The sequence below is a fragment of the Cydia pomonella genome, chromosome 9, assembly GCF_033807575.1.
Source record: "Cydia pomonella isolate Wapato2018A chromosome 9, ilCydPomo1, whole genome shotgun sequence".
Classification (NCBI taxonomy): Eukaryota; Metazoa; Arthropoda; class Insecta; order Lepidoptera; family Tortricidae; genus Cydia; species Cydia pomonella.
In genome coordinates this window covers 12046313-12061758 of record NC_084711.1, presented here as the reverse complement: position 1 = coordinate 12061758, position 15446 = coordinate 12046313, and the positions used below count along the sequence as shown (strand labels likewise).

The 15446-nt window shown below is 37.0% G+C and overlaps 1 protein-coding gene across 1 annotated transcript in view; it reads left to right on the top strand.

The window, feature by feature from the left end:
- The window catches only part of LOC133521392 (mucin-2), a 45240-nt gene that overhangs the window by 20433 nt on the left and 9361 nt on the right, over window positions 1–15446 (top strand). The window contains exons 2-5 of the mRNA XM_061856333.1: window positions 7456–7532; window positions 14024–14065; window positions 14179–14385; window positions 14698–14970. Coding sequence (XP_061712317.1) covers window positions 7466–7532; window positions 14024–14065; window positions 14179–14385; window positions 14698–14970 — 589 coding nt within the window. The 5' untranslated portion in view covers window positions 7456–7465. The remainder of the gene's footprint in view (window positions 1–7455; window positions 7533–14023; window positions 14066–14178; window positions 14386–14697; window positions 14971–15446) is intronic.

The following is a 15446-nucleotide window of genomic DNA, read 5'->3' as shown; positions in this document are numbered from 1 at the left end:
CGTTTATATAATATTGTACCGCAATATCAGATATCATTGGAACCCTAGCATTTCGGAAGGAAAATATAATGACCACTACTTTTGAGGTTAGAATCGTTCTAATCTTAAAATAAACGAAGTATAGCACCAAAGAGCATATAATCACTACGTTTTAAGAGACGGGACTTCCATACTAGCGAGTGGAATCCGTTTGTTTCGCAAATCATTACCAAAATGTACGACAAAGAACTGTCAAAGAACCATAGTACCAACATAAGCAATTTAAATAGTGTAGTACGCTACACGCTTGCGTTTCTTATCGATATCGATAAAATGGGGAGGGTTGAAATATAGACTCTTGTCTACAAATTTTGTACTCGAAATCAAGTTAGGATCGAGTCCACATTTAAGTTGTATGTTATATAGTGGATAGTTCTATGAGTGCACTAATACGTGGTCGAGCTTAATGTGGACTCGAATTTTTTTTAGAACACCTTGTTGTTCTTCACCACTAGGAAGGATCAAAGTAGCACTTTTTTCCCTACTAGGAGGGATCACTTTTTTCCCTCTTTTTGCATACTTCTTAGGTTAAAATATTTAATTTAATTACCATTAATTAAATTTATTTATTTATTTGTACCATAATAATTTCCTCATAGGTGATGTGAAAAGCAGTATGTAAATTTATCACGTGGTAGCAAAAATATTTCCACCTTAGGGTGGTATTCCACCTATCCAATTTCTTGGTCCAATGTCATTGCGTCTCACTCTGTCATTAATCAAAATGTGAGACGCAATACACATTGGACAAAGAAATTGCATAGGTGGAATACCACCCATAGGCGTTAACACTTGAATCCCTCACTACGCTAGGATTCTATTTTAGAATACCTCGTTACACTCAGAATGTAATTATAAAATCCTTCACTATTTTTTTTCTTATTTTTTTTTTATTAAAAGCACTATTTTCAAACTGATCTGCAGATACATGTTTCAATAAATGTAACTTTTCTATGGGAAGATGTATCAGGTCTTCGTTCCCAACAATTTAACCCACTGCCTGCATCTGAAAACATACAGCCTTGGTTATGTACAGTTTATATTCCAAGTGTTTGCTAATGAGATGATCAACTGATTATTTAGCGCTAATATGCATCTATAAGTCATGTTTTTGTGGCATCCAATTATCAACAACCCTTTATCAATGCTCTAACTTTTTATGTATTTATATGTCTGTTAATCATGAGAACCAGTCATGGTCCTACTGGGCAGTAACCCTGCCTATGAAGCCGATGGTCCCAGGTTCAAATCCTGGTACGGGCATTTATTTATGGGATTAAGTCAATTTGTGTAATAATGTCGTATAATATTTTTTATTGATCACAGAAAGAAAGATTAATTTACTTACATTTCAGATTAATATATTAAATAATTACTAGATTTAAAAAAATATGTTAAATAATGACCATTAATGCATAGATGATAGATAATTGTCCACTGAAAATCTTCGACGAATTAATTTTGTGTCATATTGCATGCAAGTTTTCAGGAAATTTCACATATTTTATTTAATTACTTACACTGATATGCAAATAAACGTACAATTATCAATAGTTTTAGTACATCCCTAGTTCACAACTAAAAATAATATAAAATATCAAATTTTCGATGTGTTTATAGCCTGCTGCACCAAAATAAGGTCAAAAGTATCTAAAGCAATACGTACCGGTCTTTATCCAAGGGAAATTTCGCCATAAAATCCCTTTTTTCGTGATTTTCTCGAGTGGCTCGCTTGCCACATATTTCACACTTAGTAAACCGTTTTCTCGGTGGCATTGTAACAAACTCGTTCTTTACTCTGATCACGGTTCACTATTTTCGATATTTTCACTAAATAATAAAGAAATTGCACGAAATACCCGAACAAAACATTGAAGCCTTCATAACAAACAAAACAATTAGGCTGACAGTGGACTTGATGTAAACTTGACAGAATAAATAGCACAGACGTTTTATTTTTCTTCGTTGGCAAAGATTTGCGAAACAAGTTCCATACAAAACTTATTTTGTTCCTAGTTGCGTCAGCCTGTATAGCACTGCAAGTTAAATAAAAGTTTGTAATGAGGTACCACCTGAAACATTTACCAATGATTTTTAAATTATTATTTTTTTTTTTGCATTTTGTCAAACGATCTAAGTATAATCGTTGAAGGATGGCCGCTCCCAAACTCAAGCTTTAAATATGTTTTAGCAAAAATTAGCACTAAATATGTTTTAACGAAAATCATGAGTATCATTTACGTAATATGACAGCAGTTCAATTTAGGAAGTGTATTTATTTAAACATCCATTCGACATACATCTGGATTTGCTGGCACGCTGCGTGCTTCAGCTACTTAGTATGTACACAATTGCGTCCGTCTGCCGTTAATCGACCGCTACACTTCGATGACAATTATCGCCTAATAACGATGCCATGTAGGTTGTAGCCCAAACTGTAACGACTCGCAGTTGCCGTGCTCACGACTTATATGCTAATCACTAGTAATTTACGACGATTGATAATCGCGACACTGTACGTGAGCGCATTGTTCGAGCGTAGACGCATCGAAGTAGAGAAGCTTCGAAGCTCTATAGTCACGTATGCATCTATTAATCGAACTTACACGTTCAGTCTCACTTGTACCTACAATTAAGATCGAGACTGATAAACGAGCTGTCTATCGTTATCGGAATCTCGGCGGGACGGACTTAAAGAACATAAAAGTTTCCGCGCTCGCGTAGCATTTGCGAGCCGACGCGAGCGCCGGTGCTCAGTGACCCCGCGGTCATCACGCAACAATCTAGAACACCGCATCTGACCGTACCTACTGACATTGTAAGACAGATCTGTTGAGAAAGTAATTTGAATAATAAAAAAGATCTCTGGTACATGTTTCAACTTAAGTACTTACTTATTATCGAAAACATGTAAGTAAACGTTTAAAGTGACAGGGAGAGAAAGTGATAAGGGAGATTCCAATGAAGGGGACATGGACGTGTGCCTATTCATTACACTTCATTAAACTATTGACAATTATCCCGTGTACTGATGAAATGATAATCTAGATCTAAAAATAAAGAAATATAAGAATTTTCACATTTGGCCTCAAGCACATGAAGCCATTTACGATGTAATATGTATTACTTTGGCGTGGGTAGTAAAAACAAAAAACAGTAAAGTTCTCTAATCTAAGCCATTGTTCAATATTCGATAAATTGGTGTCAATGCTCGCTGTGGTTGCAGTGCTCTGAAATTATGTGTTGGGCAACATCTCGAGCACGCCGGCAGGCCACCGACACCGACCCGCCGCGGCCGAGCGCCCAATTCCCGGCGACCATCCGATCGAATCATTTAGCGCGCTACGCACCTAAACTAACATCTTACATATACAACTTTACATTTTATTAATAAATAATTTTTTCTCAGGAAAATAGCAAGAATAAATTTCGATCGAGATCATTTTCCTCAAAGCGCATAAAAGTAAAAGAATCGGTCGGCGGTGCAAATAGGCAGCAATCAGTGGGTTGTGCGTGCGTAGCGCATCGTCGTAGCACTCCGCTCAGCGCGTATTTAGATAAGCCCGTGATCAATAACAGCGAGCACCTCGACAGATCTACAGTTACACGCTCGGGAAACCAATTAAAGGGCGCCACACATTTGCGGCTTTCATCTCCATGCTTTTCAAATTTGAGTTTATTTAATCGTATTAACTGTTACTTTCCGGCGCAACCACCGCTGGAGTAAACGGTATGCCAAATTAAGCTTGGGAAGTGGGCTTCTATTGTGTACATTGAAGTAATCGGAGCGCAGCGCGGAGGAGGTAGCTAATCAAAACTTTATCCCTAGCTATATTTAACCTTGGATACCTGCCTTCTTCTACCTTGTATTGTTTTTGTGTAGTAACGCAATCTTATCGATTGAGTTGGGAATTTACTTATTTTGAAATTACGACATTCGATTAGGGTACAGTACCCGGCGATAAATTTGCACATAGGTCTTTAGAAAGAGAATATGGGAGACGAGAGAGAAAGAGACAACACTCTACGAAGCCGATGTGCAATATTTATCGCCGAGTAGGTACTGTAGTTGAAGTTAAAAAGTTTATTGGTAAATAAAAAAGTCAACTTGTCGTTGACCTATATTTTGATCCAGCAATGTACCAAAACAGATATTTTATGAGGGTAGAATACTTAGAGGTAAATACTTAAATTCATAGTAAAAATATGTGTAAATATTCTAGCGTTAACATATTTGTTCTATTCTTGCGTTAACATATTTTTAATACAACAATGTTAAAAGTGTAGGCAATCAAATCACATTTTATGCACTGCCATTTTCAATTACCATCTACATGACATGTTCTCACCATGACATCATAGATAAAAAAACGATTACTTTCGGTTCCACTTCAATTTCGGATCTGAATTCATATCACATCGACATACTCGACATGTATATGGTAGAAAGGAACAAATTGTGGCGGAAAATATAGTCTGAACTATGTTTTTACACAATCCCGCGAAGAGAAAGATAGAACGGAAGCGGCATAAACACGTGATGTGAATAGCTCTTCACGTCCGGAGCACGTGGTATCTTAGTAAAGCAAATAGTGACGAACCTACCCTCACCCTACGCCCGAGGCTCGCCGAGAGCGTCTAGACGGAGGCCGGAGGACCCCTGCTGTCATCTGTACGCGCTTATTTATATTTATAGCAATATAATGAGGTTAGTATAAAGAGATCGGTGTCGGAACCAACTTGTCGCATTGGGTGTGCGCTACTTTATTTACAGGTGCATGTCAAAATCAAGACATTAGTTGTTGTTCATATGGAACATTATATTGCAAAAAATTCGAGTGCAAAAAATAAGTATAATATACATAATAAGAACGGACACTAATAAAATATTGTATTCACGTGGATTGTCCTGAAATCCATAAATCAATCTTAATAGGTTTTTAGGTATATCAAGTTTTACAATTACTATTACAGTAAAAGTACCAACATAATTACGAGACGGAATGAACTTATTTCCTGCTCATACAAAACATGAACACGATGTAAAATAAGCTGTCAACTAAATCCGCGTTGAAACTTGCTCTTGAACACGATAACTAGATGAGAACGGTAATTAGCATTTGCCATGGTAATTATTTACGGCCTTTTCAGACTACTTAACTACCATATACCGCCAATTTTAGTAACAAGCAGAATTGTGTGCAATATATGATGGTCAAGTACAGTTAAGTAAGTAGACATAAATACAGGTGGCGTAGGTGCGGAGTGCGCGTGTGTGCGTACAACAGGCCGGACGGATGCGTTCCCACGGTAACAGCCAGAGCCCCGCGAATAAGCCGGAGTTACGATCTTGCTCACCAGAGCTTGAAACTCTTTCAGTTAATACTTTAAATAAAATTTCCCTCCTGTCAAGAAAACCGGACGCGCACATGATTAACATGAATCACAGTCATTCAATCTCATACGATGATAAGATTACGTGCTGAATTAAAATCAACTTGATTTGGTGTCGTGACTTGATCGTTATTAATCTCTTCATATTGTTATATTCAGTACTGTATATGTAAATTATCAATTCAATATGTAAAGTAGGTAAATAATAAATCTAAGCCCTTTCTTGCGCTGAAGTAAAATACTAAAACGCATGAAAAAAAATAGCGGACGTTACGGGAACCGTGTAGTTGTTCGTACCATAACTTAAACTACCATTGACAGAAATGCTGAAATTTATTGAATTCCCTCGAACCACATAGTTGGCTATTGTCCGCGCGCCGGCGGTGAATGGACAGTTAAATTGGCATTCACTCAGGACTAAACGGTTGCCTAGATTTTTGCCTTTGACCCTCGTTTCCGCGTTCCGCACACATATGCTACAAGCAGCTTAAACAAAGTTGCTTGGAATGAAAATGGAAATGACGTTTGGGTAGCCTAACTCTTTAGTACATACGCAACAGAAGAAAGTACTTAAAAGTTTATGAGTTTACTAACTTAAGCTTTATTGAATCGCTTAAAAAAACTGGGAGCTGGGTAATTTCATATTTAATTTAAAAAAAAGCAGTTCCGGAATATGTGGACACTACGAAAGCATAAAATTAGTTAATTTTTACTAAACCGAGCACCGAAAATACCTACCAACTTCATTCGTATGATTTTTGTAACTTACTGCAATTTATAGTAAAAATACGCTCGTCCTATTAGCTTCATCATCGTGGGTGCCTACTTAAGTAATTAGTATTGTTGGCCACGTCGATGTGTGCACATTCACACCAAGAAGTGCTCTCCCTCGACCGAGGGGCCCACTCCAGCACGTTTTTCTCTTTCTGTTGCGTATTTTATCCTTTCTTCAGGTGTGTCTATGTTTATTTTACTCATGACAGTGCGGTAACTGCCTTATCTAACCCAACTTTAGTAACTTTTGAATAGTATCCATGAGAAAAATCGTAAATAAAAATGTGTCATTTCCATCACTTTATGAATTATCCTTCAATATCTAAAAAAATCCAGGTAACGGATTTAAATACATTTTGATGTCAATCAATGTAATTACCGCTATTACCGCGTGAATACTGAGCAGTAAGCACTCTAGCCCAATCTCTCGTATCTTGCGCCCAGCAGTAAAGTTAGTGCAGAGTCTCTAGAACAGTGTCGTATGCATAATTATTAAACCACAGTACCTAAGGCTTCTGATACTTGTAGTGGTAAGGGTTCTGATACTTGGTGTGTTGGTGGTGGTGGCTGGGCTTCAAGGAATCCGATGTAGCCAGACTGACAAGTGATGCCGTTACCACCACCAGCTCCTTGAATCTCTTACGATTCTCATACATTCGCCGTCAAAAATAATTACAACACTTTTATAAAAACCCTGCACTAAAACTGCACTAAACGTATAATTTTAAGCCCATGTGAGGCTGATATGGGTTGAGGCCTTTTGTAGGTAGGTACAGATTTTTAAAGTTGGACATGCCGCCAAATATATTTATTGTCTTGTTTGAGGTGGAACTCTCTCAATATTTGGTACATTTTCTACCTGGGTTAAACTATGTTTTGGTAACGCTGATGGCTATGTTTTGGTTTATCACGAAATTCTTTCTCAATATTTTTGTTTATAAGCAATTACGCATTTACTTAATTGGCATTCTTTGAAATTCACACAAGAATGTGTAGGTACTCGTTGCATTATCAAAATCATAAATATTAAAAACGAAATATGCGTGTACATTCTTTGAACTAATACCTAAGAGTAAAGTAAGTAAATATTGGTTACCCCATCTGTAATATCGCGCTCTTGAAAACGTCATTTGGCATCGTAAAGGGTGACGGTTACCCATTACCGGTGTGTTCGATCCCCAATGCCCTTGAGTCGGAGTGGAGCGAAGTGGTGAGGCAGGGTAATTGATTCGATTGTGATTGTTGCAGGCGACGGCAGATGGATCGGCGGTGCGCGGCGGGGGCGCTGCTCGCGCTGGCCGCCTGCATCGCGACCACGGCAGCGGGTGAGTCATTCGACAACACTAATAACGAGCAAATCACACTTACACTGCTTTTTTTTCCTTCAAAATATAGGACTTGCCTTACACCGACCCGAGCTTTACCATATTACGTATCATTTTCCATACCAAAGTTTTTGAAACTTTATGGCCTAATGGCTAGATTTTTTGATGTCTTTCCCATCACGGAACAAACCAACACGTAGAGGGCTTTTTGAAACTTTAATGAAATGTAAGGGTACACCCAGCGGATGCTTCCCTTACTCGTGTCATGGAACGCACGCAGAGGCAGCACCCGCCAGAGTTTAAGGACTATTGAGAGTTGATGGAATGTAAAATGGACTAGGTTAGTTATTGGGTGAAATTGATGGACTACGTACTGGGCTACGGGATAAAAAACCTGTATGCAACTTTATTTTCGGCAGACGGTGACTCGCCCTCACAAGATGAACCCCCACAAAAAGCGACATCTAGGATGGTTCAAGGGCAACTATTATGTAAATTGGTCAATTAATTCTTTTGTGCAAAGTTAATAAAATTGATATAATGATCGCGGATAATAAGTAGGTACCTCTTTTTGTGCTTGAAGGTGTTTTTGAATTCGCGCAAATGATCTGTCAAATTAGAATATAGAAAATGTTCTCTAAATATGTCAAAAAGCTGCAGAATCTTTAAATGAAATCTTACCTGCGCATCCACCTTAAAGAGTTGAAACACTCGAAACATGTGTTAATGTGGCATTAAATATGTAATTAACACCTTAAGATTTAATCCATCAATCGCCACAGGCGCTACCTTGACAGGAACAGCACGGTGTAATAGAGAAGTCCTCATATTTATTAATGCCGTGGCCAGATCATAGATTCAGATCATGATATGGCCAACCGATGATAACATGAAATGATTGCCATAATCATTAAATGATCTATTCTAAGATCTGGCCACACGGGCTTTTACACGTACATAGGTACGTGTAATAGAGAAGTCCTTATATTTATAAATGCCGTGGCCAGATCATAGATTTTGATCATTTAATTAAATGTTTTTTTAGAATTGATCCGATTGATTAGTTACTAAAATTGATTTGGTTAGGTTTTATTTTTTCATGATGTGGCTAACCGATGATAACATGAAATGATTGCCATAATCATTAAATGATCTATTCTAAGATCTGGCCATACGGGCTTTTACACGTAGGTACGTTAAGAATATTTAATCCAAATGTCTAAATCTCAAACACGCATCAAATAAAATGGTAATCCTAACGTGTTAGCCTAACACACATACCTAAACTGTATTGCCTGTGGGAGCTATGAATGAAAATTGCATTTCCGTAATACCTACTGTCTACACCCGTGTAATTAAAACCGAATTATTAAATATACGCCGCGCTCTAATAACGACAAACATGATGTCGGCATGCTAAATAAAATGTTTTAGCCGAATTTTTGAATGGTCATATTTTTGTTATTAAGCCGATTACACTAATGATACATTACAAAAAAAGTATGATGATATCCCATTGCATAAATCAAGAAACCTAGTAAGTAAACTTTAAGAGATTTAATTACATCGTTTTTATCCCAAAATTAATCCCAGTAAATTAATGTACTTAACTATTAAAACATTGTTTTTAATGTAGTTCGATGTTATTTAATTAAAACCACATCAGTTCTCACCGACAAAATTCTCTAATACAAATTAAAATATTGAATAAAAAATAAAAATACTTTAGGTATCAAAACCATTGAATACTACAATATCAAAACCATAACGCTGCATATAATACATGCATAATTCATCGCTGCTTATTATCGGGGCTGAACTTGTAATTCTTACAGTGGAACTTAGTTGGATTGCAATAGTAATAACAACATCACATCATAGGTAAATTTGCAAATTAAATGCGTTTCTTTAACACCCAGCAACAAATTTGTTTTGATATGTTTTGATTTACTTAAGCATATTGTAATTAATACACTAACTATACAAACGGATATTAGCAGTCAGTCTGAATTAATTTTACCCTGAAACAGATTACTTTCTTATGATGATACACGCATAGTTTATTAAACACACGACAAACATTAACAATATGAATGCAAATCGTTTTTAAAATAAGTATTTATTGGAATCAGATACGACTATGCATAATGTATCGATGACGATATGCTAGACGGTGTATACCACTTGACAAGTGTCATAAGTATAATATTCTAATATTATAGTCGTAGCAATGAATTATGGTTTGGTGGTATTTCCAGTGAAAATCTTTATAAATAGTTCGTATTTCTGAGAAACAGACTGCAGCTACATGTATGTTTGACTTTAAATTAATTCAATATAAGTCGTTTATGTGTTCTATAGGTATGTTATACAGTAATCATCGTTTCACATTAGTTGACCCATTGACCAAAAAAATGTTTGAAATGGGTTATATAGAACAAACATAACAGAAGGCGTTATAGCGTATGCTTTTAGAAATGTAGTGTGGTACGAATTGACACGTACGATTGATTATTCCGATATGTTAATAGATTAGTATAATTGGAGCTTTTCTCAGCGTAGTGAATAAGTTGATGTAACACATAAAGTTACGGTAATTATGTAATGAAGTTGTAGATGCGGCTGTCACCGTCATTAATTTCCGCTGTCCGCCAGGAGCCAGGAGCTAACGGCACTGCGCTCGGCTTCCGCTCGAACGTGTAATTTCTCAATTTTCGCAGATCCACCTAAACTTGTTACCGCTAGAGTTGTAGATTTAATTTTGTTACATTATCAAACAGGTTCCTGGGGCATCGAACTTTTATTAATATATTATATAACTATAATCCCAGATGCACCGTTTGTTTTATGGTGATTTCTTTATGTTTATTTTCATAACGGTTCGCTTAAATCATAAATATCTTAATATACGGGTGTTGGAAAACCCACAGTTTTAGGATTCCGTAGACTTGTTTATAGTGAATAATTCAATTAATACGAGTATTAACAAACAACGACTCTACTACTACCTAAATATTAAAAGTGAAATGGGCAGGCTATTATTTTTAACAATGTCTTAATCAAATAAGGTTAAATTTCAAGGGTATTCATTCGAAAGTATAACTGAGCCAGGAGGATCCTTCGGCGCTGTCTCTGGGTAGTCTAGGTGAACGGTCGCGCCCTGCGCCTAACTGTACTTTACAAGCTGTGCGTGTGTTTCGCGATGCATGTTATTAGATGATGCTATTTCAGTCTGCAGTCGCAGATTTAGTATCCGCAGCACGGTCATTTCAAAGAATTCACATTCAATTTATGTTACATAGGAAGTATATTTAAATGCGGCCTACAATGTTTAGGTGTACCGTGTGAACTTCATCACGCATGGCGACCACGGCGACATTCATTCATTGAAACAACAATCCATATTAATGTAGTGCAAATTTCAAATTCAAGCCGGCTCCTGATTTCGATTGACTTGGGCCATGTTCCTAAGCGCACGATTTTGCATTAAGTGGTTTTTTGTTCGTGCAGGGCCTTTTATAAACGTCACAGTGGTACATGCGGACGCAAAAGCAAATCATTAGTATGGGGCTCGTTGAACGAGGGGCTACGTCACGAGAACTTTGGAATTTTTGATAGAGACTTTCTTATTAGCACTCCTTGGCATAATATTTGAATGTATAAATATCTAATGACATTAGTTGTTAGTCCACGTGGTAGCTTTGGAATGCGAAGCTCTACAGAGATAAAATGTTACCTACTTTTTATATACTTTGGGTATTAGTCATTCTGACTTGTCATACTCAAATATATTAATAAAGATATTTTGTTTGCCATGTGCAAAAAAAGAATTTAATCTCCTAAACGATATATGCGGGTATTTTATAAAGCCATATTTTAATGTTGTCTTTAATTGCTAATTAAATATTGAGATAAGACCAGCCCAATAATTAAGATGACAGAAAAGGTGAACGCCCTGTAATTGCGAGGAAACAGGATACCAATTTCCGCTTGCCAGTCCTAATTATTTCAGTTTTATTACCACGCGTAGAAATGTGTTAGGGTCGAAATCATGGCCCGCAAAAACTGGATGCTGACGACATTCCTGACGACCGTTAGCTGGACGATCTGCGCAGAGGCAGCGTGCACCCGCCTTATAGAGCCAGACAAGAGAGCCCTAACGGTTCGTCGGCCACAGCTGATAAGCCACCGCCTCGCATAACTTACGTGATCAATTAAATTGCCATCGAGCAATTTTCCACGCGCATTCCGATACCAGCACACACTCACACATTACTAAAAGGACCTATTGAGACAATACTTCCAGTTTAAAAGGAAATACTAACAGTATTAGAAGATTTAAATATTAAAAACCGGTCAAGTGCGAGTTCGTTTTACTCGCGCACCGAGGGTTCCGTACAAACTTTAAATTATCACATTTAACTATAAATACGAAAGACATTTGACCAGTAGTGTACTAAGCAGAACCCTAAAAAGATGTGTGATAGTGGCATATTTATTTCGCTATTAGCATCTGGCCGCAACTCCATCCGCGAAGAAGTCGTTTAACTGTCCCAACATTATAAACACCTTTTACCGGATTGCTACTTAACTTGCGGATTCTGTCATTTACTTAAGATGCAGTAGGTTCAGAAAACGTAGTTTTTAAAAAGTCTCAGCGCTTTTTTGGATCCCAACAAGGCTGCCATAAATTTAATAAGTAATATTTTCTAGAGCAACTGTATCCACTCCTGTGTTTTTGTTTTCGCTCGATAGAAAAAAATCACGAACATATGTCTAAAATGCACTTTAATCATTTATAACAAATTATGCACAAAAGCTAAAACTTGCTTCAAAAAATTGGCAATATCATGTTAGAGGGAACGTATCGATTACTTTTTTATTTATTTATACGTACAAAAAGATTATATATATATATCCGCGCTCCAAGGCACGCACTTCCACCTCCTCACGCTTACGCCGAGTGAGAGTGGGAGAAGAACATGAATTTACTGGGCCTTAATCGATTACTTACATAATAGTCGATATTGACTACGACTGTATGCAAGTGGCCCAAATGTCGGCTCGCGTTCAAGCGCGATTCCGTTATTTTAATTACGGCTTTGTCGCATTTGACCGCTCCAGTCATTAGGTACGTGTAGTAAAACAGATTTTGCCTTCCGAATATTCTGCAGCTAATACCCCAGGTTAATATTAAGCGAGACACTCGATACGTCAAAACGTGAACTAACTGTATATAGGTATAAGGTTCTCCAAGTGCAAATTGACCGACAACTATTACCAAAGATAAACTTGTTTTTTTTTGCCTCAATTACCTGTATTTTAGTATGGTAATGTTTCGCTTTTATTTCATTTTTTTTCACATACTTACGGGTTTAGTCGTCTCGTGTCTCTTGTAATTTTAAAGTTCCATTGTCGAACATATGAAAATTATTCATCACCGTAAATACATCATTAACCTGTGTAGGTACTAAGTAGCTACTCGGCACCGTCATTTGATACACTTCGTAACTAACTTTACTCGTGCACTGATAAGAAAAACGAATGTAATGCTAAAAGACCAAAACAAAGTAAAATAGCTGTTTTAACAAGACTAGAAAAATTAATCCACGTTCTCGATTACCATACCATGAACACACGTGTTTTTAGTAATTACTTTTCGGTTTCCCAGATTCATTTCCCTTTCATTACTATTAGTATCCTTTGTCGTACGTAGGTATCTAAAATACCATGCTAATTTTACACACTTGTGTGCCATAAATTCTAAGTAGGTATATGTATAATTAATGAACGGCAAAACATTTAACAAGTAATTTACTGGAAATGTATGTAATATAAAAAACAAAATCAACAATAGAATACTACAAAACAGCGATGGCATATGCTGCAGAAAACCAAATTTGTATTATTCAATATTATTTTAGAAGTTAGTGGTCTTTATTTAAGTACCCCTTTTTTCATAAGGTTTATGTTTCTCTATTAATTTGCGTAGATTTGCGCGTTTCTAATGAGCGAAAATGTCATAGTGAGAGATAAGGTTAAAAACCGGTCAAGTGCGAGTCGGATTCACGTACGAAGGGTTCCGTACCATTATCTATAAAAACGGCAAATAATCACGTTTGTTGTATGGGAGCACCCTGAAATATTTATTTTATTCTGTTTTTTAGTATTTCTTGTTATAGCGGCAACAGAAATACATCATCTATGAGAATTTCAACTGTCTAACTATCACGGTTCATGAGATACAGCCTGATGACAGATGGACAGACAGACAGGCGGACAGCGGACTTTTAGTAATACAGTCCTGTAGTAAGATGTACAGGACTCTTTGGATACAGATCCCTAAAAAAAAAGAATGCCACTCCACTTTAACTGAAAGAAATGGACGCGTAAATTTATTTTCTATAACCTAGACACGCGCACACACACACTACAAAATATCTTACAATATTTCCTACGAAAACTAACAATGTTATTTTTTATCTTTTCAGCACCTACAGCCAGTAACCAAACTGCATTAGATTTATATGAAGGTAAGTTTTAAACTTGGCAACATTAACACATCTTAATTTATGTATGCCTCTCCTTTTTATGTAGTCTTAAACTCACAGTAAATGATATCTTATGTTCGATAATCAAATTTCAGGAGCTTCGGAAGGATGTTACTACAACTTCCAGCACTACGGGGAAGGTGATCGTATCATGACAAACGAGCCCTGCCTTAACTGCACATGCCACAACCGGATGCTGATGTGTTATCTGAGGGTCTGCCCCTTCACGAAACCCATCGGTCAAGACTGCTCGGTTGAAAAGCGCGCTGACCAGTGCTGCCCCATCGTCACTTGCCCTGATGGTAACTTTTACATATTATTTCTTAATTTAATTAATACACATGCAATACACACAAAGAAATCCGCTCATGTGGGCTAAATTTAGGCATATCTGCACAATACGTATGTGGGTAGTGATATGTATGATATACATATTGGCTTGAATTACAATTTTATTTTAAAACATGTCTAAGTCTTTCAAGACCACAACGGCAAGGCCTTAGCTACTTAATTAAAAGAAACTACTACTTAAAACCTAAGTTTGTCTATAACCCAGAAACATCTATTCAGAATAGATAGAAAGCGACCAACCTATTCACGATCCCTATTTTCAGTTCCAGTTGACCTACTCACCTCGACTTCGACGTCATCTCCGTCTGAATATGGCGAGACTGGACTCGGCAAATTGGACAGATACGGCTGCAGCATTAACGGGAAATACTTCCCCGAGGGCTCCAAGGTGCCGCCTTCTCCGAACAAGCCGTGCGAACATTGCTACTGCATACGAAATATGACGACTTGTGTTATGCAAGAATGTACTCTTCACGTGGACGGCTGCACTCCAATTTATCGCAAAGATGTGTGTTGTCCTGTTCGCTACTCGTGTGGTAAGTTATATATTTTTATATTTTTTTAAATATTGCGCCTAATACCGTTATCAGACCTACAGTGTAAAGTCGGTATTGACAGCGAGATTTAAAGTATCTAAGTGGTTTGTTTTTACGTGTTGAACAAAATCGTGTATGAAATAACATCAGTAGGTGTTCAGTGTTATTATTTCAATTTCATTCGCCTCCCTAAAATCCCTAAGCTGCGATGCTCGTATGTTGCCGAAGCGATAAAAAATATAAGGCCTTACTCGTATCAGTAACGTTCATGTTCACATAGTGCAGAATAGGACAAAATCTAAATAATATTATTGACCTTGACTTTACCTACTATGCCTATAAGCACCTACTACAATAAGCATCACATAGTGGAGAAATGCCTCTATCTACTAATTATAAGGCTTCTGACCTATGATCAATATTATATTCACATAATATACCATAATTATTTTTGTTAATATTTTCGTTCACGCACT